Genomic DNA, 24,048 nt, shown 5'->3' with positions numbered 1-24,048 from the left:
ATGGTGATAAATAACATGCACTTGACTACTTCATCACAAAAAAATATCAACGTATTTCTAATGAACCGTTCTTCCAGCATTTTTTTTTCTAAGAGAAGATCCATTCGTCTTTGTTTAATTATGACATTTCAACCTTTAAAGCTAAGACCTTGTCCCCTAATTCCTGAGTTGGTTTGGTCTGGGCCGTCGTCTATACGTCACCGTGCGATGAGGCCACTCTGAGCTGAACGGGGGGAATCATTACATTCTGAAAGAACTTTTCTACTCTCTCAGTTGTTGTTGTTGTTGCTAGCCACCGCCAGCCATCACCAATACTGTTTGTTTTTTTAAAGTAAAAACATGGCTTCTTCCGATGTAGTGCGGCAGCCGGTGAGTAGTTGTCCTCTTTCTGGTTGAATAAGTGTAGTTTAGTTGTTGACAGACGGACGGTCTGTAGGGACAGGGAGTGGTGTCCTGTCCTGAGATGCTAACGATGCTAAAGCTATCTATCAGACACGTAATGCAGACCAGAACCTAAACTACACACTTTCATATTAACATTTAATTTCAACCACGTCCAACGTACGTGCGTTTAGATGCGTTTACGTCTAAACAAATTGAAAGCTTTGCATTTATAACCAAGAAGTGTTTTATTTTTTAGAGTTTAGACAACTTGGCTAATAACGTCAGTGTTCTCTCCAGCTGGTGATGCATGCCTGCCAAACAAACATTGAACAAGGCATCATCTCTTTTCGCGTGTGTGTGTGTGTGTGTGTGTGTGTGTGTGTGTGTGTGTGTGTGCGTGTGTGTGTGTGTGTGTGTGTGTCACTGTGTGTGTGTCACTGTGTGTGTGTGTGTGTGTGTGTCAGTGTGTTAGCCCCACAAGCAGAGGGGCTAACTGTGTGTGTGTGTGTGTGTGTGTGTGTGTGTGTCTGTTGGTATGTACGAGGTGTATTTGTGGTGTGAACTCGCACTCAACAGACACATCACACATTGCACTACATTAGTGCTACAGAGGCAAAACCAATTATTTTCTTTAAATAACGTGTGTTTGTGTCTTCCTATAACCCCAAGCATTACAATCATGCTGTAATTGTAACACCGTTTCATCTAGGTTACAAGGAAATTCAAATCAATGAGTGATTCTCAACCTTTTTTCTATTTATTTTAGTGGCCCCCAGTTTGACATACATTGAGCTTAGCCATGGTTGACAATATGACACTAGTACTTCACCAGTGTCATGGCTTAAAGGGCCACTTCACGCCTTTAGCAAACAGATCTTATTTCAATGATGTTCGGGAGACAAGAAACACTTTCCTGGGATTTTTATGTGGGTAATGTGTGTTTTTATTTTTTAGAAATTTCAGTATTTCAAAGTGTCCATGGGCTCCATGATGTCATGGACACAGGGCTCACTTATTTGGAATTGTAGTCCAGGAAGGAATAAGGTCAGGTTTAGGCATAGTTTACTGAATTTACATTTAGGAATACCTGGTTGTTTAATACTGTACTGTGTGTCTTGTGCAGGATAACAACGGCATGCGTCCCCTGGCCCTGTCTGGTCATGTGGGCTTCGACAGCCTCCCAGACCAGCTGGTGAACAAGTCTACTTGCCAGGGTTTCTGTTTCAACATCCTCTGCATAGGTACGTACTAAATACACCTCCCACAGACACACATCACCACCTGACACGTAAGGCGTGTTCAAAAATACTTTCCAATGGTTGTTTGGAAATTCACAGAGATATAAGGATGCAGGATGCACACCATTTGCATCACTGACTCAATTGTTAACCAGCTACAGAGATTAAAATAGGGTGCATTTTGCATCCCAAAACGCAGTTGTTTAGTTAAGGGACGCAATTAAACAACGACCTCAGTCTGCATCCACGGGATGCACTACTGTATTACTGTACTGTTTTTTATTCTAGTTTATTTTGCTAGCTGTAGTTAAAATAATCCTTTCTTTTTCTGTTTTCTACATGAATATAACTACATTATAACCATATAAAATGAAATGGGAGTTAAATGCTGCAATTTGTAAATAAATAGCAAAATATGCCTCCTAACGTCGTTGAAGTGGGACTCATTTCTAAAAGACCAGCCCTGGGACTCATCTAAATTCTAAAAGACCATCCCTGCATCCTGGGACATCACTGCAGCTATATGGCTATATTTATTTTCCTATCTCTCTCTGACTCTCTCTCTCTCTCTGTGTCTCTCTTCATATGGAAAAATAATCTATCGTCCATACAGATGATTATTTAGAAGAGTATCGAACAAGCCAAACAACATTTTCCCCTAACATGGCTTCAGCCTTCCATGTCCTCTCTGTCAGCCCAGCCCAGCCCCTCCCGAATATCCCTCGCATACCTGTTCTCATTGCCTTAGTTTATACCTCTCTCTCCAAAGTCAGGCGAGGTCCCATCATGACAAAGAAATAACGGGCGTGTCCTTTTCCATATCGCTTGATCAAAGGGTTGATTCAATGGAAGACAGGCCTTCAGGGCAAGGTGTTTTATGATCCCCTTTAACAAAAAAGAACTAACACCTTTTAAATGATTATAGATGGAATGGAACAATGAAATTACACCCATACAATCATCATAAATGATAAAAATCAGTGTTTGACAGTCCAATATCGCCTTTTCTCTCATTGCTTCCAGGTGAGACTGGCATCGGCAAATCCACCCTGATGGACACGCTGTTCAACACCAACTTCGAGAACTTTGAGTCGTCCCACTTTGAGCCCCAGGTGAAGGTGCACGCCCAGACCTACGACCTGCAGGAGACCAACGTCAGGCTGCGCCTCACTGTGGTCAATACAGTGGGCTTTGGGGACCAGATGAACAAACAGGAGAGGTGGGTGGAGGATTGTTGTGGGGGGGAGGGGGGACTTGGTATGTGTGTGTGTTCATGTGTAAGTGAGAGACGTATAAAAGCCTAAACTCAACAAGCCCTGTTGTCGGGTCACCGAAAACCGCCTATGCCCAATAATCAGTCGTGTGTGTGACTCGTAGCAGGAGGGAACTCAGCTCATTATAAGTCATTTCCAGACCAGTTCCAACAAAGTTGACTGTAGATAGGAACTCTCTGTAATCGTTATAAACATCCATAGGTCCTTATGCAGAGCCGGTGATTTATTGCCATAAACTAAAAGTGATGTTTTTTTTCCTTCGATGCGACAGTACCTCCCACACTTATGCGTACTAGTGACATATGGTGCATTATTTTGCCTCGAAGTAAAGTTGGCGATATAAGGTACTTTTTCTTTTGCTTAATTACTGTACCGAAACCGTGACCCAAAAATCGGTGTTTGAACCGAACCGCGGAGTAACTTAACCGTGTCTTGGTGTAGACATTTTCTTGGATAAATACTTAATGTTAAACTAAATGTTGCTCTGAATCCAGCATTCTCCAGAACAGTAGTATGTCCCCATTCAGACAATAGACTATACATGGACAAGACAACAGACAAAACGGTGCTCCTTTTGATTGGAATGAGATCCAGAAGTCCTTAAAAATGATGTCACTGCCTTCCCTGGGACAATTCAGGGAAATTATTTCCAGCAATTTTGCTCAACATTGTAATTGTTTTAATTAATTATCTATCAGTTCTTTAGTTTTGGTATCATATGTTTTCTGATTCGTATATTTAAGATTTCTGTTGTAAATTGCTGACTTGTATATTGTTGATTTGTATTCTGTATTCGGCTACATTGAAAATGAGGACCTGCCCCTCAATTTAATATTGTGGAGATATTAACATGTAAATGTAATTAATGAAATGTTATGTGAGATAGTAGTCGTGTGTCTACTGAGTACAAACCTTCCACGTAAGTGGACCAAAACACTTTTTTGTTGTACAACACCGTAAAGTCGTAAACCTTTGCCTTAACCGGCCATATCTCTCCCCTCCCCCTAGCTACCAGCCTGTGGTCGACTACATTGACCGTCAGTTCGAGACCTACCTCCAGGAGGAGCTGAAGATCAAACGTTCGCTCCACAACTACCACGACTCGCGCGTCCACGCCTGCCTGTACTTCATCTCGCCCTCGGGACACTCTCTGAAGTCCCTGGACCTGGTCACCATGAAGAAACTCGACAGCAAGGTGGGGGAACTCAAGGGGTGTGACTGTGTGTGTGTGTGTGTGTGTGTGTGTGTGGGGGGGGTAGTTTGTGATATAGTGCACCGAAGTCTGACGTCAATATCGGTAGAGGGCGCAAATCCGCAGGTTCGTGTACTTTTCATCTGCATTGTAATCCCCATAGGTGGATTTTAGCTAGCCTCATATAAGCACTGTGTTTGAAAAATAAACAGATCATCCAGGCCGCTTATGGATATGAAGAATCAACTGACTGCGAGAAAACGTTATTATTACTGCTACTGAATTAGTACAATTTTCGCTAGAAACAGACTGTATCATATATGAGTGACTGACTGTTGCAAACGACACAGAGACACCTCCCTGACAATAACGCAGAGACAGCTTGTTTATTTTTGGACCACAAAGCTTATATGAAACGATTTACATAGAGAATTTACTTCCGTGAACCAGGGGAAACCAGGGGATGAGCGAGTGACGTCAGGCCTTAGGCGCTCTATGCATAATCGTATTAATTTACCAGCCATTTATTTATCAGGCTGCTATTCCAGTGAAAGTAGGCGTCATGCACAGATATCTTTTTCTACTGACTTCCTGTTTACACACAAGCAGCCAGAGAGGGCTGAATGCATGCAGCACGGTACTGGCTATTAAGATTTAAAAAGCTCCATCTGCTAGAAGCAGATCTTTTTTTAAATAATTCTTCAACCAGTAAGCTTTCTTCACACAGTCACACGTGTTTTAGTTAAATTGATTCGAAATGAGGTTCTCGGACCAAGGATCACATGCCAGAGTTAGGCCTAGGTTCTTTTAACCCATTTAGACCTAAGGACGATTCTACAAATAACTTCTAAATCATGACAGTTTTCTGAAAAACCCATGTTTCATGTCAAGGACCCCCAAGATTATATGTAATTGGCTGCCGACCCCCATCTGAAAATATGTTGTTCCAGGGACCCCCAGAAGCAAAGATTTGAGTTAAAATGTTGGCTCTGAAACAATATACAGACATGCAAAAGTGTAGCTTTTCGGCGAAAATCGCCGTTTTTATCCCAAATATAGGACCTGTGTGATTCATGCAAATCCGTTAAAAAAATGTTTGGGGGGGGTGAGGGGGTCTGTGAAGCCCGAGCTCGCTGCCCGGAGAATTATCTGACAGACTACTCTCGTGAGTCACTAATGATTCTGAGCGATATTTCTGCTTGCATCTGGGCGGCATGATGTGCGCAGCCGCTGGTCGCTCCGCGGAAAAAAAACCTGTTTGTGTGGACTCGGCATGAATTTTGACACACTGTCTGTGACTCGCCAGTCGATCCATTAGTTTAGCTGCTACAGTTAGCATTAGCAACGTTAGCACTTTGCGTTATACTGTCTGTGGTGTGGACGCGCCGGCGTCAGTTTCTCTCGCTGTGTGTGTGTGTGTGTGTGTCTGTCTGTGTGCTCGTGTGTGTGCATGCATGCGTATGAGTAAATAAATAAAGCACGCGCGCGCGCGTGTGTGTGTGTGTGTGTGTGTGTGTGTGTGTGTGCGTGCGTGCCAGGGCTTATACTAAACTAGAATTTCGGCCCCCTTCGGGGGCCTCATCCCAGTGTCGTTGCAGCGCAATATGGGAAGAAAGAAATTGCGGGAGTTGACAGATTCCACTTCATGTTTCAGCTGTGTTTTTAAACTCAGTAGTGTGCCCTGCACACAGCGCACACTCGCAATTGCAGCTGGAGGGCGACGCGGCCCACACACACACAGAGCGATGTGTGGATAAATCACTGAGATTTGGGAAATGTGTTCTGAATGGGCCTGAATATATGTGTGTAGGCTGCAACAATGATTTCATTAAAAATGATTTAATCCAGACAACAGTCTTGTCAAAACGTGACTATTGTAACTCCCTCCTTACTGGCCTACCAGCATGTGCACTTAAGCCTCTCCAGCTGATCCAAAATGCTGCAGCTCGCTTGGTCTTCAACCAGCCAAAATTCTCACATGTCTCCCCCCTGCTCCGCTCCCTCCACTGGCTCCCGGTCACTGCCCGCACAGAATACAAAACTCTGATGCTGGCATTCAAAGCAACCAAAGGTATGGCTCCCCCATATCTTGCAAGTATGATCGAACCCTACAAACCCTCCCGCTCACTCAGATCAGCCAACGCAGGGAAGCTGGAAGTACCCTCACTAAAAACGCCGGGACAACACTCCACACGTCCCAAACTCTTCTCCCTTCTGGCTCCAAAACTGTGGAATGCACTTCCCATTGCAGTCAGAACTGCAGCATCACTCCCAATCTTCCGCCGTAGTCTGAAAACCCACCTTTTCAGACTCCATCATGGCCCATAGTACTTACCCCACCCCCTTAGATAGCAATTCTGTAGACTTAGATAGCATTTGATACAGACTTATAGCATGTTATGTAGACAGCATAAGTGCATTGTATGTAGTCATAGCACGTCATAGTACATATGTGTAGCATAGTAGTATAGATGTATAGCTTATATGTATAGTTTCATTATAGATATTCCACTGTTACTTTCTTAGCTTACGCATGTTTCATGATAAATGTCTTTATGTGATGTATTCCCATGCTTTTTTGTTCTTGCTTAATGTAAGTCGCTCTGGATTAAGAGCGTCTGCTAAATGCCTAAATTGTAAATTGTATAAAGTGTAGTTTAGTTTTGAACAGGCAACTAATGTAGTGATAGATTAATTGAATGGGCCTGAATAGATAGATAGATATATGTCTTTATTTTAATGTGTGTTTACAATAACTGTAATGTAACAATAATACAAATAATGTAATGTAATAATTATTTAATTAACGAATTAAATAACCTTATTTTATTCTGAAGGCAACCGGATGTCTTAAATTAGCTAGCTCTCAAACAGGAAGTTCTAAATTTGCTTATTAGACGGAGCCAACTCGCAGGCAGTGCCTCCCTCAGCCCAGATGCAAGAGGATCGTTCGGTTACAGGTTTCTATAGGACACCAGTTTTGGTGTGACACACACGGCTTCCACATTTAGCTTCATACTGGGTGAAAGTGTCATTCAAAAAAAAAAAAAATCGCTCGAAATTGTTATTCACAATGACATTGAGTTGAGGTGCTTGTGTTTTAGGGTAATTGTTGCATAAGCGCTATATCGCACTCGAGTCCCGTGAGCCGGGCCATCTCCCTCCCCTCCCCTGTGTCTGGAGCAGCTAGCATGGATTGTGGAACCTTTCCCTCCGATTGCACACAACCATGCCGTTAACCCGTTATCCACGAGTCCATCCGATTGCTGTAATGTAAATGTCCCATCCACTGAGCAAAAGCGATATAAGCGCCTTATTCATTCACACACACACACACACACACACATGCACGCACGCACACACACGGCCGCCTCAGACCCAGCTCCCAGCGAGTGCTGCTGCTGCAAGCAGTGAGTGTAGTAGGCGTGGCGCAGAATTAGAAGGGCGCAGCAAATACGACATTGAGGGGTAGAAACCATCCCGGGCGCGTGGTTCATGTAACATGTGTGTCACTGTGAAAGCCTGGCCCCATTAAGTGAACATGGTTGGCGTAGTAGACGCCAACATGACGATTTTGACGTAGGCTGTTGGAGGTTGAGCAAGAATAGCGTGTTTCAGAAAAGTAATATTTAAACAGTAAATAAGACATTTTTGGCGAATGCAATGTAGTCTATGTTCTTTGTGGGAGTGTGCAGGTTTTATTTGGCATAGAGAGATGTGTGGTAAAAGTGTGGTTCGGTCGGAGATAGAGCACAAAGAAACTCACATGTGCTCATGTACCCCTGTCTATTAGGGTAGCAGGATGGATATATTAAAAACGAAAACATGCAGCTCAACTGTTGAATAAGGAGAGGATGTTACTCTACATGTCTTAAATTGACTAAGGCTAAAATAATGAAGTAAACTGACCCTGTTGACTAAACCATCCCAAAACATTTTATTTGTATTATAATTCATTATTTTGCCAGTGAATATAATTTTCTATTTTACATGATGTGAAGAGTGTAACTGTAAGGGATTTTGAGATGGGAGTGTGAGTGCTGGACCAGTTTCTTTCTTTAAATCACACCTGTGTGAAGTGACCCTTATCATCATACATCATCCATTCATTGTCATTTTTGTGACAATGAATGTGTAGGATTGTGTAGGACAAAAATAGCCGATATATGACAATTCATTCATTGTCAATGGCATTTAGGACACAAATCTACTGAATATAGGAGGGGCTAGTGCTCCTCGAGGGGCTAGTGCTCCTGTTGGAGTAAATTAATTGTTCTATGACTATCAGGACATGAATGTTAACATCTTGCTCAATACTGACTAGATTTGTACTGATTTAGTAAATAATCATCTGTCATTTTTGAGTGGTGCAGCCACTCAACCACACTATAGACAGCTACAGTATGTGTCCCTGTGTCTGTCCCTGGCTGGGTCCCTGTGTCCCTGGCGGTGTCCCTGTGTCCCTGTGTCACTGGGTCTGTTCCTGGCTGTGTGCCTGTGTCACTGGGTCTGTCCCTGGCTGTGTCACTGTGTCATTGGGTCTGTCCCTGGCTGTCCCTGTGTCACTAGGTCTGTCCCTGGCTGTCCCTGTGTCACTAGGTCTGTCCCTGGCTGTCCCTGTGTCACTGGGTCTGTCCCTGGCTGTCCCTGGCTGTGTCCCTGGCTGTGTCCCTGTGTCACTGGGTCTGTCCCTGGCTGTGTCCCTGGCTGTGTCCCTGTGTCACTGGGTCTGTCCCTGGCTGTCCCTGTGTCACTGGGTCTGTCCCTCGCTGTCCCTGTGTCACTGGGTCTGTCCCTGGCTGTGTCCCTGTGTCACTGGGTCTGTCCCTGGCTGTCCCTGGCTGTGTCCCTGGCTGTGTCCCTGTGTCACTGGGTCTGTCCCTGGCTGTCCCTGCATGTGTCACTGGGTCTGTCCCTGGCTGTGTCCCTGTGTCACTGGGTCTGTCCCTGGCTGTCCCTGGCTGTGTCCCTGGCTGTGTCCCTGTGTCACTGGGTCTGTCCCTGGCTGTCCCTGTGTCACTGGGTCTGTCCCTGGCTGTCCCTGTGTCACTGGGTCTGTCCCTGGATGTGTCCCTGGCTGTGTCACTGGGTCTGTCCCTGGCTGTCCCTGTGTCACTGGGTCTGTCCCTGGCTGTCCCTGTGTCACTGGGTCTGTCCCTGGATGTGTCCCTGGCTGTGTCCCTGTGTCACTGGGTCTGTCCCTGGCTGTCCCTGTGTCACTGGGTCTGTCCCTGGCTGCCCCTGTGTCACTGGGTCTGTCCCTGGCTGTGTCCCTGGGTCCCTGGCTGTGTCCGAGCACGAAACATAGCGTTATAGCATTTGTTCACCACCAAGTGTCACTGTTGCACAGCCTAACACACAGACACACAGGCCGGGAGGAGGGCTAGTACAGTGTAGTATATACTGTCCCCCATGACACCCCCCCCCCCCCCCCAAAGTGGGTTTAGTACCGATAAACGCTTAAAAGATTTGCGCCGCGGTTTTGCCCGCGGCACAGCGTTGGCCCCGCACACTGTCACCTTTTTCACCTTGGGCCTGTTTGCATGCCTGAATATATTCAAAGATTTGGGCCACATTTTCTCGATTTTTCAAAAATGGCAGATCTACAAGCTCGTAGATCTGCTATTTTTCAATAGCTAAAGCATAACATAATGCTTAAAACACCAAAAGGGATTCCCCGCCCAAAATGGGTAAAACGTTTTAAATTGATGTTGAAACGTTCCATTCCGTTGAAACGTTCCATTCCCATTGTCGTTGGACACAGCATGTGTGTGTGTATTTTGGCAGATACTTAGTATACGGGGCGGCAGTGGGTTCAGAGTGGCCTATAGAGTGGCCGGATGGGAACCGTGAGGTTCCCGGGTTGATCCCGAGCTCCCCCAGAGTTAAGGTCCCTGCAAACAGAGCGCATTATTCTGATTTTTAGCGGCATTTCTCCATCGGTTTTAAAAACGTGTCCAGTGTGCAACCACCTTTTAGTGTCGAAAGTGTCCTTGAGCAAGACACTGAACCCCTATTTTCTCCAGATGAGCTGGTTGGTGCCTTGCAAGGTTTCCTCCACCATCGGTGTATGGATGTGTGTGTGTGTGTGTGTGAATGTGATGAAAAATCTATGCCAGTGGTTCCCAATGTGGGGACCGGGGACGCCCAGGGGTCCTTGATGGTCCTTGATTGGTCTCCAGCCAAATGATACTTAGGAACCAAATGGAGCGTTATGGGTCCGTAACTAAGAAAGTGTGGGTCCATTTGGTTCCATTTGTACACTCTCTGAGTTAAATTGACATTGATTTTACGATATAAATTGGGGTCCCAGAGATACAAATAATTCCAATAAATGGGGGTCCGTAGACTAATGCATGTCAAACTGGGGGTCCTTGAAATTAAACGGGTTGACAATCACTGCTAGAGCCGTAGAAATCTATCTTATGGTGGTCCCTGGCATATGTTTTCAAACAGGGGTCCACGACGGGCTAATTGGTGTCAATTTGGTGGTCCTTGACATGAAAAAGTGTGGGAACCACTGATCTATGCAAAGTGCTTTGCATAAAAGCGCTATATAAATGCACCATTACCATTTATATGCTTGTGTGCATCTGTGCCTGAACACACAAACAAAAACAACAATCCTTATCGTCGATGCCTCTTCAGCTCATAATTATGTTTTATGCATATTTGCTCCTCGAATTTGAGAGCCCTGGGCTGCATGTTTAGTTTGGAGATGGCACTCACACAAAGCTGCCGTTACACTCCCAGGCTTTTAATTTATTTTATTATTTCTGCTAGTTGGTGACGACTGACGATGTCAGTGACATTTATAGCCTTTGGAAAGCCATTCCAAGCTTGCGGGGAGGGAGGGAGGGAGGGAGGCAGGCATGAGCGAGGCATGAGCCAGAGTATGTGGTGGTTTGTTTTTGGAGTTTCTCCTCCTCCACAGTTGTTATTATGTCTGGTTTGGATGCTGAGAAGACTAACGGAGCGATCCCACTAAACAGAACCCTTCCCCTTTGCACCGGTGGTGGTCTGACACTTTCCCATGCTCTCTCTCTCTGTGTGTGTGTGTGTGTGTGTGTGTGTGTGTGTGTGTGTGTGGTGTACATTGTGTGTGTGTGTGTGTGTGTGTGATTGTGTGTGTGTGTGTGTGTGTGTGTGTGTGTGAGCTCTCAGCTCTACAGTGTACGTAACCCGGCCATTTGCATGTCAATGGGGTGGAAAGAGTGCTGGAATGCTGCTGCAATCTCCTCCTTTTTCTCTCTCTCTCGCTTGCTCACTCACAGCTCACTCTAGCCTCCGCCTTTGTCACTGTACAGAAAGAGACATTTGTTGGAACCACATCACTGACACAGAAAACACATTCAGTCACTCAGACAGTTATTGGTATGCTATTACCAGCAACATTTTTCTTCCTTCAGGAAACGGGGTGTGTGCGTGCGACCGTGCGTGTCACTGTGCGTCCGTCTGTCTGTCGGTCATGTGCAGACACAAGGGCTCCTTCCCCAAGCATGTCTTGGGTTCAAGGCAACACAGACAGACAGATAGACAGGGAAGCAGACAGACAGGAATGACAGAGGAATGGAATGCAGGCTTTAAGCTCAGTAGACTGTTGGCCCTGCAGTCACCCAGACAGGACAGCCTTCTAAAGAGTGAGGACGCACAGTTAGCTTATTCAAACGACATTTACTATTTATTAGATAGCAACTGACCTCACATGTACATACGTGTTCAACTCTCCTGCGTCAGTGGTTCCCAAAGTGGGGTCTGGGGACCCCTAGGGGTCCTTGAGGGAGTTCCAGCGGGTCCCCAGCTAAATGACAGTTAGTAACCAAATGGACCCTTATGGGTCTGTAACTCAGAGTGTACAAATGGGTCCATTTGGTTCCATTTGTACACTCTCTGTGTTAAATTAACGTTGATTTGACAAAATAAACCGGGGGTCCCAGAGATAGAAATGCCATTAAATGGGGGTCTGTAGACTAATATGCATGTCAATCTAAGGGACCTTGAAGTTAAACGGCTTGAGAATCACCACAAACAACTTCTCTCATGTCTTTTCAAATGGGTGTTCGTGGGCTAATTGGTGTCAATTTGGGGGTCCTTGACATGAAAAAGTTTGGGAACCACTGTCCTACATTACATGGCCATCACTGCTCACGTGTTTGACAACAACCCATCCTCATGGATTCAGGTGTTCAGTCGCTGTGACTGATTCCAGTAATTTCTATGGAGGTATGTCGTGCACCACAAAAAAACCTATGTTTCTATGTCAGTGGTGCTCAACCTTTTTCATGTCAAAAACCCCCAGAATTATCTCCATTTGGCACTGCTGTGCTCGGATCAGAATGAGATGATTGAGTGGGTGGAGATAATCCTAGCCATCAGGGGAGAAGGAGGCCCAGATACTCAGCTGGGAGACAACTCTGTAAGAACCAGAAGTACACCTGAGATCAATTATGATGCTTCCAGCATTGGTGGATTGTTTAGCTGGTCAGAAGGTGTGTCAGAGCCACCTCTGGTCTCACCTGCACACTAAACACCTCAGAGATTAAGATCTTCATTGTCACCCCCATGAATGTGCCCAACTGGCCTTGCCACACTCAGAGCATTGAGAGGGTTGTCAACATGGTGACTGAGGCTTCTGCTACATACTTCTCTCAGGAAACGAGGGATGGAGGGCTCAGGAGACTAGCAGGAGACTGATGTCTAGGGCTGAGACAGGACTTGTTCAGGAAGTGATAATTGATCATCATAATTGTATCCAGTGATATACATGCACTTGAATTGTTAATATAAATGCTTTCCGTTGTCTTTAAAATCCTAAAAAGAGATTAAAACGGGCAAAAGTACAAAATAATGTAGGTTAGAGTTATTCTATCAAAAAAACAATGTCATATTTGAATTCTCCATCAAAAAACACAAAATAGACACTGCAAGCATTTTGATTTTCCAAAAAAAAAAAAGTATGACCCGCCCTAGCCCGTATACACTGACCTGGGAGCAATGCCAAAATGTACATTATTTTCTGGCATATGTTTATTAACACAGTCATTCTCTCTGTCTCAAGGTGAACATCATCCCAGTGATTGCCAAGGCAGACACCATCACCAAGAGTGAACTCCACAAGTTCAAGATTAAGATCATGAGTGAACTGGTGAGCAACGGCGTTCAGATATACCAGTTCCCCCTGGACGACGAGACCGTGGCCAAGGTCAACACCACCATGAATGTAGGAACGCACACACACACACACACACACACACACACACACTCTCTCTCTCTCTCTCTCTCTCTCTCTCTCTCTCTCTCTCTCTCTCTCTCTCTCTCTCTCTCTCTCTCTCTCTCTCTCTCTCTCTCTCTCTGTGTGTGTGCAATGAGCAGAAGATGACATTCTGAGCCACACTACAGTCAGCATTAGTAAAAAATGCATCATCAGTCAACAAGATCTTGAACGGCACCTGCTGTTTGATTTTGAAGCGTGTAAATTGCATATTTTTTACACAACCAATTTTAAAAGTGTGATTCTTACGCATTACATAAGTAATCTTACACGGTGTCAGAAACGAGCCGAGAGCATACCTAAAATGAACGTCCTTGACTGGGAGACGAGAGCATGGCCACTCAAGGACTCGTGTCACCTCGTCTGCTCATTTTAGCACTAGCCTCTGGCCAGTCACACAGTGAGTCAACCCTGCACTGCATGCTTGTCAACTCAATCCGCCCCACCTGTTAAACAGAAACGCAGTGCAGTTGCCAGAGATATGGGACAATTAAAAATAATAAATAACCGTGGGCGCATCCATGTGCACATCGCGTGAGAAAATTAAATAAAAGCTAATAACGCAATGTTACGTCTTGGCACAGGTAAGGTATGCTGCTTAAAAAGTAACCTGACGTTCCTGGCATAGATTGTGTTGTGCCGTGCGTCGAAAAAAGCTGATCTACAAGCCAGTGTTGATTTTGACAGCAACTTTTGGTTTTACTCAGTCTCTTGAATAGTTTTCTTTTAGTTTTAGTCAAATTTTGTGTCACCTATGACATAATTTTTTTCGTGCTGTTCTGGCGACCTAAGTTCTAGGCATATGGTGTGATATGAAATTAAAAGTTTATCATAATAAACTTAATCAGTGAGTCTCCGTCTAATCATGTCTGCAATAATGTTAAGTCATGGCTTGGGGAGTTGTTTGATGTTTCTGCGTGGTGGTGGAGCGGCTGGAAGTTGATTGATTATGTTGGACTCATCAATCTATCGTCGGTTAACTTAGAATTTGTTTAAGATAATAGGTTCCATGATGAGAGGACGTTTTGAATGGTGAGGTGTTTGTTTAATTCGATGCGCTGCTGAGCCGACATTTCCTTGGAGTGAGAATGCCTGCCATTGAAATTCCAACTAAATGACAGTGTTTGAAATCATTCCAACCCGATAGACCTATCTATTAAACCTCTAAATGTTTTGTCAGTCAAAAGATAAAAACAGTTCTGTCCGTCCTGTCTGTAAACCTTTCCGCGAGCGACCTGCAGTGGAACTCTGCCTGGCTCTCTCTCTGATTTTCTCTTTCCCTCTCTCGTCTCTCGCTGACAGACACTGCACGTCGCATGCAATGTTCATGAATCCAAGAAATGGAACGTGAGGTATGCAGAAGTGCATTTTACATAACACTGTAGGACCATTTGTGGCGGTGATTGCATCACATTACTTGACCTATCCTATGGTATATAAACCCTACTGCTGTTTGAATGAGATGTGGACCTCTCCGCCAGTTCAATCAATCGAAAGTTGAAACCTGTTGTATCGATACACCCTTATCCATAGGCTACACGTTTAGCCTAATGTTTCTCTCTCTCTATATACATATATATATATATATATATATATATATATATATATAATGACAACATAACTGATGTCGTATATTTCGTCCGAGTCTGAGCTATGCACGATGCTCCTGGCTGTAACAATAGCGCATGGTATTAATATTGGCTCAAAACAAAGTCGGACAGTGTTTTAAATTAGGCTACTCCAAACCAGACCCATCTATAAATGTTGTCTGTTGTGACAGTCAATGGGATCGCAGGAAAAAGACGATCTGAAATGATGTGAAATCCGCGCTCTTTTTTTTTATGCCGCCAGGAGCAGTTAACAAAAAACAGCGGGCTGCGGGAGTCGTCTGACGCAGTTGATTTGATTGACACCCGAACATGCGTTGACATGCCAATCTTTCCGTAACCCATTCTGGGTGGGAACACCTTTTGGTGTTTTAAGCATTATATATTTTAGCTATTGAAAAATAGCGCAAGCTTGTAGGTCTATTTGTTTTAAATCGTGAAAATGTGGTGCAATTCTTTGAACATATTCTTTCAAACGTACGTTTTTAACTCAAATCTTTGCTTCATGGGGAGGTCCCTGGAACAACATATTTTCAGGTCGGTGGCCAATTACATTATTGGTGTCCTTGTATTTCAGAAAACTAAATTTTGACATCAGGCCTAACTGGGTTAATAAAACAGTCTACAGTGTATCCGTTCCCAAACTTTGTTGGCCGTGCACCCCCTGATACTTCCTCCTGATAGCTGATGCACATTAGAATTGGACGGAATGATTTAGATCAAGAGTTAATAAAGTTTTAAGATTTTCGGTCTCGTTGGCTAAACGGGGGTGGGAACATTTTTGATGACGTCCCACTGTTGCGCAACATTGAATGTTACCCAACAGACGCTTCCATCCTGTGGAGCGATGCGATCGGTTTTGATATCAATAATCTCCGTCCTTTTGATCAATCTTCGTCCCGGGCGCTGGGCGTTACTAATTGAAAAGTCGGAGAACTTCGTCCCGTGTGCTCAGGGTGTTGCGTTCAATTGAATTTCTTACAGCGATTAATCGATGAATGAACGTTTAACATCCTAGTAGTGACCCTAATGTCTTCTCACTGAAAGTCAGTCACATGGCCTGACGTTTTGTTCACACACACACACACACACACACACACACACACACACACTGACGTGTGACACGTTTTCTTCACACACACACACACACACACACACACACACGCACACAGACGTGTGACACGTTTTGTTCACACACACAGGGCCACCTGCCGTTCGCAGTGGTGGGCAGCACAGAGGAGGTGATGGTGGGCAACAAGATGGTGAAGGCTCGCCAGTACCCCTGGGGTGTGGTACAAGGTAGGTCACCTAAGTATGTGTGTGTGTGCGCGATTCTAATGTGTGTATTTGTGACGTGAACTCAATCAACAGACACATTGCACAGTGCTATGCCTGTATTATAGGCAAAAGTAATAATTTTCTTTCAACAATGAAAATATTTACATGCATTTTTTTAAAGGGCTAATAAGTCATAAAGACTATCACACATCTCATATTAGCTTACAACTTATTCTTTATTTAGCATTAAAATACAGCAGGAGAGCACACTCCACACACACACACACACACACACACACTACATCACACCACATAGTGTTTCTATATTGTAAATTCTTTAGGTGTGAAATACTGACATCGTTTGTGTGCTGAATAGATGTGTGTGTATCGACTAAAACTAAGACGAAAAATGTTCGACTACCTTTTTCCACTGACAAAAACTACATAACTAAGTTTGTTATGATGACTAAGACTAAATATATTGACAATTTCGTCAACCAATAAAAACTATACTAAAATGTTAGGAAGGGACTAGTGGACAAGAGATCCAGTAAAAGTAATTTTACACTTGGTTGCATGCTGAAAATAGCCAATCTACAAGCTTATAGATCGGCTATTTTCAGCAAGTGTAAAATCAGTCATTACGACGGCATCAAGGCCTGCCGAAATACATTTTAGTCGACTAAATCAAATGTAGATTTAGTCGACTAAATCCAGACTAACTAAAACATTCCATGTGACTAAAATGTGACTAAAACTAAATGAAAACTATTCAAGCGACTGACGAAAACTAAAATCAAAATGTGCTGCCAAACAAAACACTGGTGTGTGTGTATAGTAGTCCTAACGTGTGTGTGTGTGTGTGTGTGTGTGTCAGTGGAGAACGAGAACCACTGTGACTTTGTGAAGCTGAGGGAGATGTTGATCTGCATCAACATGGAGGACCTGCGTGAGCAGACGCACACCAGGCACTACGAGCTGTACCGCCGCTGCAAGCTGGAGGAGATGGGCTTCAAGGACACGGGCCCCGAGTGCAAGCCTGTCAGGTCAGAGTGACACCAGCACACACACACACACACACACACACACACACCCAAGTTGGTGTGTTTTGAAATTTGAAATTCTGTTCAGTGTCTGCAATAATTGGCATTCTCCAGTATATGGAAAAGCCTAGAAGGCGATGCTTTCTGTACCCGTGATCTGTATCCTGTAGCACTTGTTGTAGAGTTTTACAAACTATTGTTTGTGTTCATGAATTTCTTGTTAAATGTGAATGCAAATAAAGATGTTAAATGTGTGTGTGTGTGTGTGTGTGTGTGTGTGTAGCTTGCAGCAGACATACGAGGCCAAACGTCAGGAGTTTGTGAGTGAGCTGCAGAGGAGGGAGGAGGAGATGAGACAGATGTTTGTCCAGAGGGTCAAGGAGAAGGAGTCGGAGCTGAAGGACGCAGAGAGAGAGGTGCTCATTGGACACATGCATTCATACATCACAGTATGAGAGTTGCTCATTGGACACATGCATTCATACGTCACAGTATGAGAGGTGCTCATTGGACACATTCATACATCACAGTATGAGAGGTGCTCATAAGGCCTCACACATTCATTCATGACATCACAGTACGAGAGGTGCTCATTGGCCTGACCGCACACATTCATTCATGACATCACAGTATGAGGCATGATGAAACACACGCATATTACACTTGCTGAAAATAGCCGATCTACAAGCTCACAACGCTCTTTTCCACTAGACCCTTACTAACATTTTAGTCTAGTTTTTACTTGACGAAATTATCAGTATATTTGGTCATAGTGTTAGTCATCATAGCTTAGTTTTTATTTAGTTTCAATTTAGTTTACGTCAGTGGAAAAAGGTAGTCGACGAACATTTTTCGTCTTAGTTTTAGTCGACGAAATCAACAAGCCGGACAGGGAAGGGCAATCTCTGTCGCTGCATCAGCAACTGGTTCTGGGTTCCTGTTTGTCAGGAAATGGAACTGAGGGTGTCTCCAAGTAAAACTCACCTGTCTGGTGTAAAGTGTTAGTCCAGTTTTAGTCGACCAAATGTCATACGATTTTAGTCGACTGTTTTGACAGGCCTTGATGTCATTGTAAAGGCAGATTTTACACTTTGTTTGCATGCTGAAAATAGCAGATCTACAAGCTACAAGCTCGGATCACACCGCGTCGCGGCACGTTGTGAGCTTGTAGATCTGCTATCTTCAGCGTGCAACCTAGCATAAAACTGGATCTCTTGTCCACTAGTCCCTTCCTATAACATTTTAGTCTAGTTTTTATTTGTTGACACAATTGTCAGTATATTTGGTCATTGTTTTAGTCATCGTAGCTTAGTTTTCATTTCGTCAGTGGAAAAAGGTAGTCGACGAACATTTTTCGTCTTTAGTTTTAGTCGACGAAATCAACACTGGTGGTATACTGGTATCATTGCCCTTACATCTTTTGTGTGTGTGTGCCTGTGTGTGTACTGTGTGTGTGCCTGTGCGTGTGTGTGTGTGTGTGTGTGTGTGCCTGCGCAGCTGCAGAACCGCTTCGAGCAGCTGAAAAGGCTGCACGCGGAGCAGAAGGCGGCGCTGGAGGAGAAGAGGAGGATGCTGGACGAGGACCAGAGCTCCTTCAACAAGAGACGCGCTGCAGCGCAGCTGCTGCAGGCCCAGAGCCTGACCTCCAACGGCAAGAAGGACAAGGACCGGAAGAAGTACGACACTCACACACAGGCACACGCCACACAGACGCACGCACACACGTTTGTAGTATTACTATACTCAACCCATTTTGGGCGGGAACCCCTTTTGGTGTTAAGCATTATGTCATACTTTAGCTATTGAAAAATAGCAGATCTACAAGCTATGAGGTTGTAGGTCTGCTATTTTTGAAAAGTCGTGAAAATGTGGTGCAAATCTTTGAATATTGAATATTTCAGAACGAACATTTTTCGTTCCTTCTGGGGGGGTCCCTGGAACTATATATTTTGAGATGGGGGTCCGTGGCCCAATAGAGATGAATCTGGGTGTCCTTGACGTGAAAAAGTTTGACCACCACTGACATAGAAACATAGGTTTTTCAGAAAACTATTAGGATTTTTAAAGATTTTTTCAGTCCAAAATGGGTTAAAGGGTGAGACCACCATTTTAGATGTTTGGGTTGTGTAGTTAGTTATCTTACCATGATGTAACTCCAAATGTGAACAAGAAAAAAACAAATGCTCCAGTGATTAGAAATTGATAATTCAAAATATGCTCCTCATTGACTTACATTGTACACTGAAACAGCTCTCAAAGTCACTCTGTTACTGTCACTGTGTTATTAACTCATTTTTGAAACGCTGGCATTTGCGCGATGGCAGTCTCTCAGTCAAATCTGGTCACATATTTCCACACTGCATATTACTGTTATACTGTTAAAAATAGCCGATCTACAAGCTCAAAAGCTTCTGAGGCGAGCTCAATGCGAGTGTTTTGAGCATTTTAACCCTCAATGGCTTCCTTTCTGAAAAATAATGTCATTGTAAAAAGATTCACGCGTTTAGATATTGCTATTTACAATGAGAAGCGGACAGGAGCTGGTGCCACTTGGACCCGGACGTGACGTATAGGACTACAAAATGACGTCTGACTTAAATGCAGAACATAAATGCCGGCCGCCTTGCGTGTCGGTGCCGGCTGGTTCACCACGCAGAGCGGTCAGACAGAAAGCGCGCTCGTAGCGCCAACCTCAGGTGGCTTCGTGGAGCAGCAGGAAAGCGGATCAGCCACGCCAACGGACAACTCCCCAGGCCCGGTCCATTAATGCGAGTGGTCCCCGCATCTCCCGGACGCCTTCGCTCAACTTGGGTCGTAAGCCAACCTTGAATCTTACCTCACTCATGGAGAACAACCTGCACGGCCATCGGAGCAGAAGCTAATGATCAAAGATATGTTATAGAAGAGTAACAATCCTGGCCAGCTCCCGTGGATGTTGTTAAAGGATCAGGAGCCTCCCTTACGTTTAATACGGGGCCTCGATCTGAAAGAAGAGATGGCAGGTTATTAAGAGACAAGAAGACTGAGAAGCCCCCTGTTATCTGTTTATTTGGCTGAAGATATACCCACTCACCTGTTATCCGCCTGAAGATCCGGTTGAGCCTGGTTCCGTGTCCTGGGATAGGGAGAGACCCTGTATTCTAAAGCACTCGCCTGTCCCCTACTATACTAGACCCACCTACCTGCTGTCCATCGGTCTGAGAGCGCCTCCTGGTGCTCTGCCGCCGCCACTACCGCCTAGAAAGAACAGAGAATAGAAGTGAATTATTAGTTTGTGTTTGATAGTTGGTAGATCGCCCCGGGAGGGACCTTGGCGCCCCAACTTGTTTTAGTGTTTTATGCATTATGTTATACTTTAGCTATTGAAAAATAGCAGATCTACAATCTCGCTACGAGCTTGAACAACATATTTTCAGATGGGGGGGTGGTCGGTGGCCAATTACATAATTCTGGGGATCCTTGACATGGAAATATTGAGAACCACTGATATAGAAACATACGGTATTTCAGAAAACTGTCATGATTTAGAAGACAATTTTTAAATTTCGATGACTGGCCTAAATGGGCTAACTCTGTGCCTTCTCACCCCGCAGACCGGACCCTCGAGGGCTAAAGAGCCTCCCTGTATGAACTGTGTCACTGTCCCTCAGCCCCGCCCCCCCTGGCCGTATGAACTGTGTCACTGTCCCTCAGCCCCGCCCCCCCTGTGAGAATCGGTGTCAATAAAAGCGTGGCTAGAGAAAGCCCAGACCCTGGTTGACCTTTTGTCCTGTGTTTTGATTTGCATCAGAAATATCACATTGTGTTTTGTTTACGCACTAAAAGAGAGCTGTTTCAGTGTACAATGTCAAAGTTATATTTTGTCAGAATTATATTTTTTTAATTTCTTGTCCACATTTGGAGTTACATCATGGCAAGGTAAACTACACAACCCAAACCTCAAAAAATGTGGTCTTACCATTTAAGGCTAAAGCAAAAAAAACTAAAAAAACTCTTTTCGGTGCACAACACCAGCACTCAACTAGAATCAGGTAGGGCTTTAAGCAACTAGTCGACTATTCAACGAGTAAATCCACTAGTCGACCTTGCTGGTACTAGTTGATAAGGAGGAGGAAAAGCTTTTCTCCCGTTTTGGTAGGCCTCAAGATCAGCTAGAATGCTAGATTATAGTCACCAATGTACAGTTTTTACAGTTTGTACAAATAAGAAAAAAAAATATGGACCAGGAAAATGGTCCTGACGTGAGGACCAGGAAAATGATCCTGACGACGTCAGGACCAGGAAAGAATGGTCCCGACGACCAGGAAAATGGTCCTGACGACGTGAGGACCAGTAAAATGGTTCTGACGACGTAAGGGACCAGGAAAATGGTCCTGACGACGTGATGACCAGTAAAATGGTTCTGACGACGTAAGGGACCAGGAAAATGGTCCTGACGACGTGAGGACCAGTAAAATGGTTCTGACGACGTCCGTCTGAACCGTTTCTCAACTTCTACTAGAGCTGTGGGGACATTTTGGTCCTCACAAGCATAGTAACACAACATACTACACACACAGGTCCTCACAAGCATAGTAACGCAAACATACTACACACACACAGACGTTGGTGAAGGATTACATTGATGTGTAATAAATAAATTGCAAGTTAATTTTAAAAAGCTGCTTCTCAATTAATCGACCTACACGATCAAGATTAAGTCTGTTGTAAATGTGTTTTTTTTTTAAATATATTGTCGGGTTAATCGCCCAGCCACGCATAACCGTATTTGTATATCTGTACACTCACACACATACTTAAGATAACATGAACGTGTATTTGCTTTGCATCCCATTACAAACTGTATCAAATCTTGTCTTTTATATTCTCTTTTAAAGGTCGAGATAAATCTGTGACCTATTTTTGTCTACATCAACATCGACCCACAAAAAGCTCCTAAAATGTGAGCTTACAATTGTAAAAAAAAAAATAAGTCTGTGATCATATTTATGTTCTAGCTTTAAATAAACACTTGCGTACAAGCTCGTTGTAAAAGCTCCATTTGTCTGTTTTCTTCTGTCCTCTTTCAGTTCAGGGTTTCTGTGAAGGTCCTCCAGGCAGCCCCGCCCACTCCGCTGGCCAGTCTTCAAAAACAACCCAAACCAGGAAAGAAGGAAGTTTCAACACACCTGTAGTGCGTACGCATGCGTGCATGCCAAAGTTCCAAGTTAATGTTTTTAGTTTTTTTGTTTTTATGGTGCCATTTTTCCCTTGGTATTATTATTTTTAACATTGTCTTAGCGGGGATTTATAGCCTGCTTTTTTGTGATATGTTTGATATTTATCCATTCATTTTTTTATATGACATTGTTTGTTCGTTTTGTTTTTCCTCCCATTTATTGTTGCTGAGACTGAAAGGCACCTTGACGAATGAATGAATGAATGAATGTTGTACAGAGGTGTGAGAAAACACTAGAAGCAAAGCACCGCCATCGCCAAATAATTCCCTCTTAGATCAGTGAGTGGTTTTCAACCTGCGGGCCCCCAATTAATTGGTCAAACAGTATGATTGTAATATCAGAATGGTATATATGTAAAAACAATTCACAATTCATGCATTTTAAGCAGACGCTCTTAGTCCAGAGCGGGCTTACAGCAAAGTATTCGTTCATAAAAACCTTGAAGTGAGTTTTCACACGATACCGCTACATAGGGACGTATACTACGTTTAGTTACATTGATTCAAGTTGGAACACCATCCATTGATTGATCGATCGTAACATGCTCTGAATGCTCGCGGCCCACCAGTCTCAACCTCGGCCGAGAGACGCCGACGCCTTTTGGCGTTTATAGCATTACGTTATACTTAAGCTATTTTTTTTTAATCGTGAAAATGTGGCCCAAATGTTTGAATATATTCTCTCAGAGCGAACATTTTTTTAACTCAAATCTTTCACGATTTTTCAAAAACGGCAGACCTAGAAGCTCAAAGTGCTGCACTCGGTGCCGCACTACGAGCGGAGAGGAGAGGAGACTTCCACTTGAACATCTCAAAAGGCGTCGGCGTCTCTCGGCCGTGGTTCAGAGCATGTTACGATCGATCAATCAATGGATGCATGTTCCAACTTGAATCAATGTAACTAAACGTAGTATGCTTGTAGCATTCTACTAATGGGTTAAAGTAACCCCGTATTGGAAACTTGGATATTGGAATGTGTAGCCATTTTTATTTTTACGTTTTGTAAAATTCTCTGTTAATTAAACCTTGGGGAGTGTAAGAATTGAACTCTGTTACAGACCCATAAATGGTCCATTTGGGCTTCCTGGTGGTCCCCGAACCCGACGTTGACAACCCGATGCTTTGTCAACATACCGTACACGCAACACACTCACAGCCTTTACTCTTAAAACTTTGGGTCCCAATTTAGACTCAAACAAACTAGTGCTTCAAATGTGTATGTGCCTTAATCTGTATAACTGACACTACCAACAACAAGTTTACTCCCAGGGAAACAACCTAGTTTTTAAAGATTTCTAATGCTTTTCTATGACACGTTTTATATCTGCTATTGTATTTAATGAATAAACAGTGTTGTGGGAGCCTTTTTGCCCATCCAAATATCTAAATAAACCTTTGTATTTTTCACACTGTACACTCTGCCTGTCTCTATGTAGCATTTCAAGGATGCTGTATATTCTTCGAGTGGTTAGATTTGTTGATTTATGTGTTTTTGGCAGCAAATTTCTATTTTAGTCTAGTCAGTCTTTGGAATGAAACTTCA

General features: G+C 43.8%; 1 protein-coding gene across 2 annotated transcripts; it reads left to right on the top strand.

The window, feature by feature from the left end:
• The first annotated feature begins 228 nt into the window (after window positions 1-228).
• On the top strand, window positions 229-23,919 carry septin10 (septin 10). 2 transcript variants are annotated; one of them, XR_013965572.1, is made up of 11 exons: window positions 229-369; window positions 1,508-1,625; window positions 2,646-2,841; window positions 3,905-4,091; window positions 13,147-13,308; window positions 16,169-16,265; window positions 17,122-17,290; window positions 17,571-17,703; window positions 18,785-18,963; window positions 22,165-22,229; window positions 22,357-23,919. XR_013965572.1 is itself a non-coding variant. In XM_080786644.1 (10 exons), the coding sequence occupies exons 1-10, from the start codon at window positions 340-342 to the stop codon at window positions 22,370-22,372; spliced, it is 1,287 nt and encodes a 428-aa protein (XP_080642770.1). In that variant the 5' UTR covers window positions 229-339; the 3' UTR covers window positions 22,373-23,919. The 2 variants fall into 2 exon arrangements, 1 of the variants encoding a protein (XP_080642770.1); XM_080786644.1 differs by lacking the exon at window positions 22,165-22,229.
• The last annotated feature ends 129 nt before the right edge of the window (window positions 23,920-24,048 follow it).

Source organism: Protomyctophum bolini (genome assembly GCF_963924005.1).
Source record: "Protomyctophum bolini genome assembly, chromosome: 16".
In the NCBI taxonomy this organism is placed as follows: Eukaryota; Metazoa; Chordata; class Actinopteri; order Myctophiformes; family Myctophidae; genus Protomyctophum; species Protomyctophum bolini.
Note: the sequence above shows the minus strand (reverse complement) of the source record. Positions and strands in the feature narration are given on the sequence as shown.

Excerpts from the sequence above, each read along its gene's own strand:
- septin10 (XM_080786644.1), top strand. The coding sequence starts at position 340 with ATGGCTTCTTCCGATGTAGTGCGGCAGCCG. Across the intron at positions 2,842-3,904 it reads CAGATGAACAAACAGGAGAG|CTACCAGCCTGTGGTCGACT; the intron begins GTGGGTGGAGGA and ends CCCTCCCCCTAG. Across the intron at positions 4,092-13,146 it reads TGAAGAAACTCGACAGCAAG|GTGAACATCATCCCAGTGAT; the intron begins GTGGGGGAACTC and ends CTCTGTCTCAAG.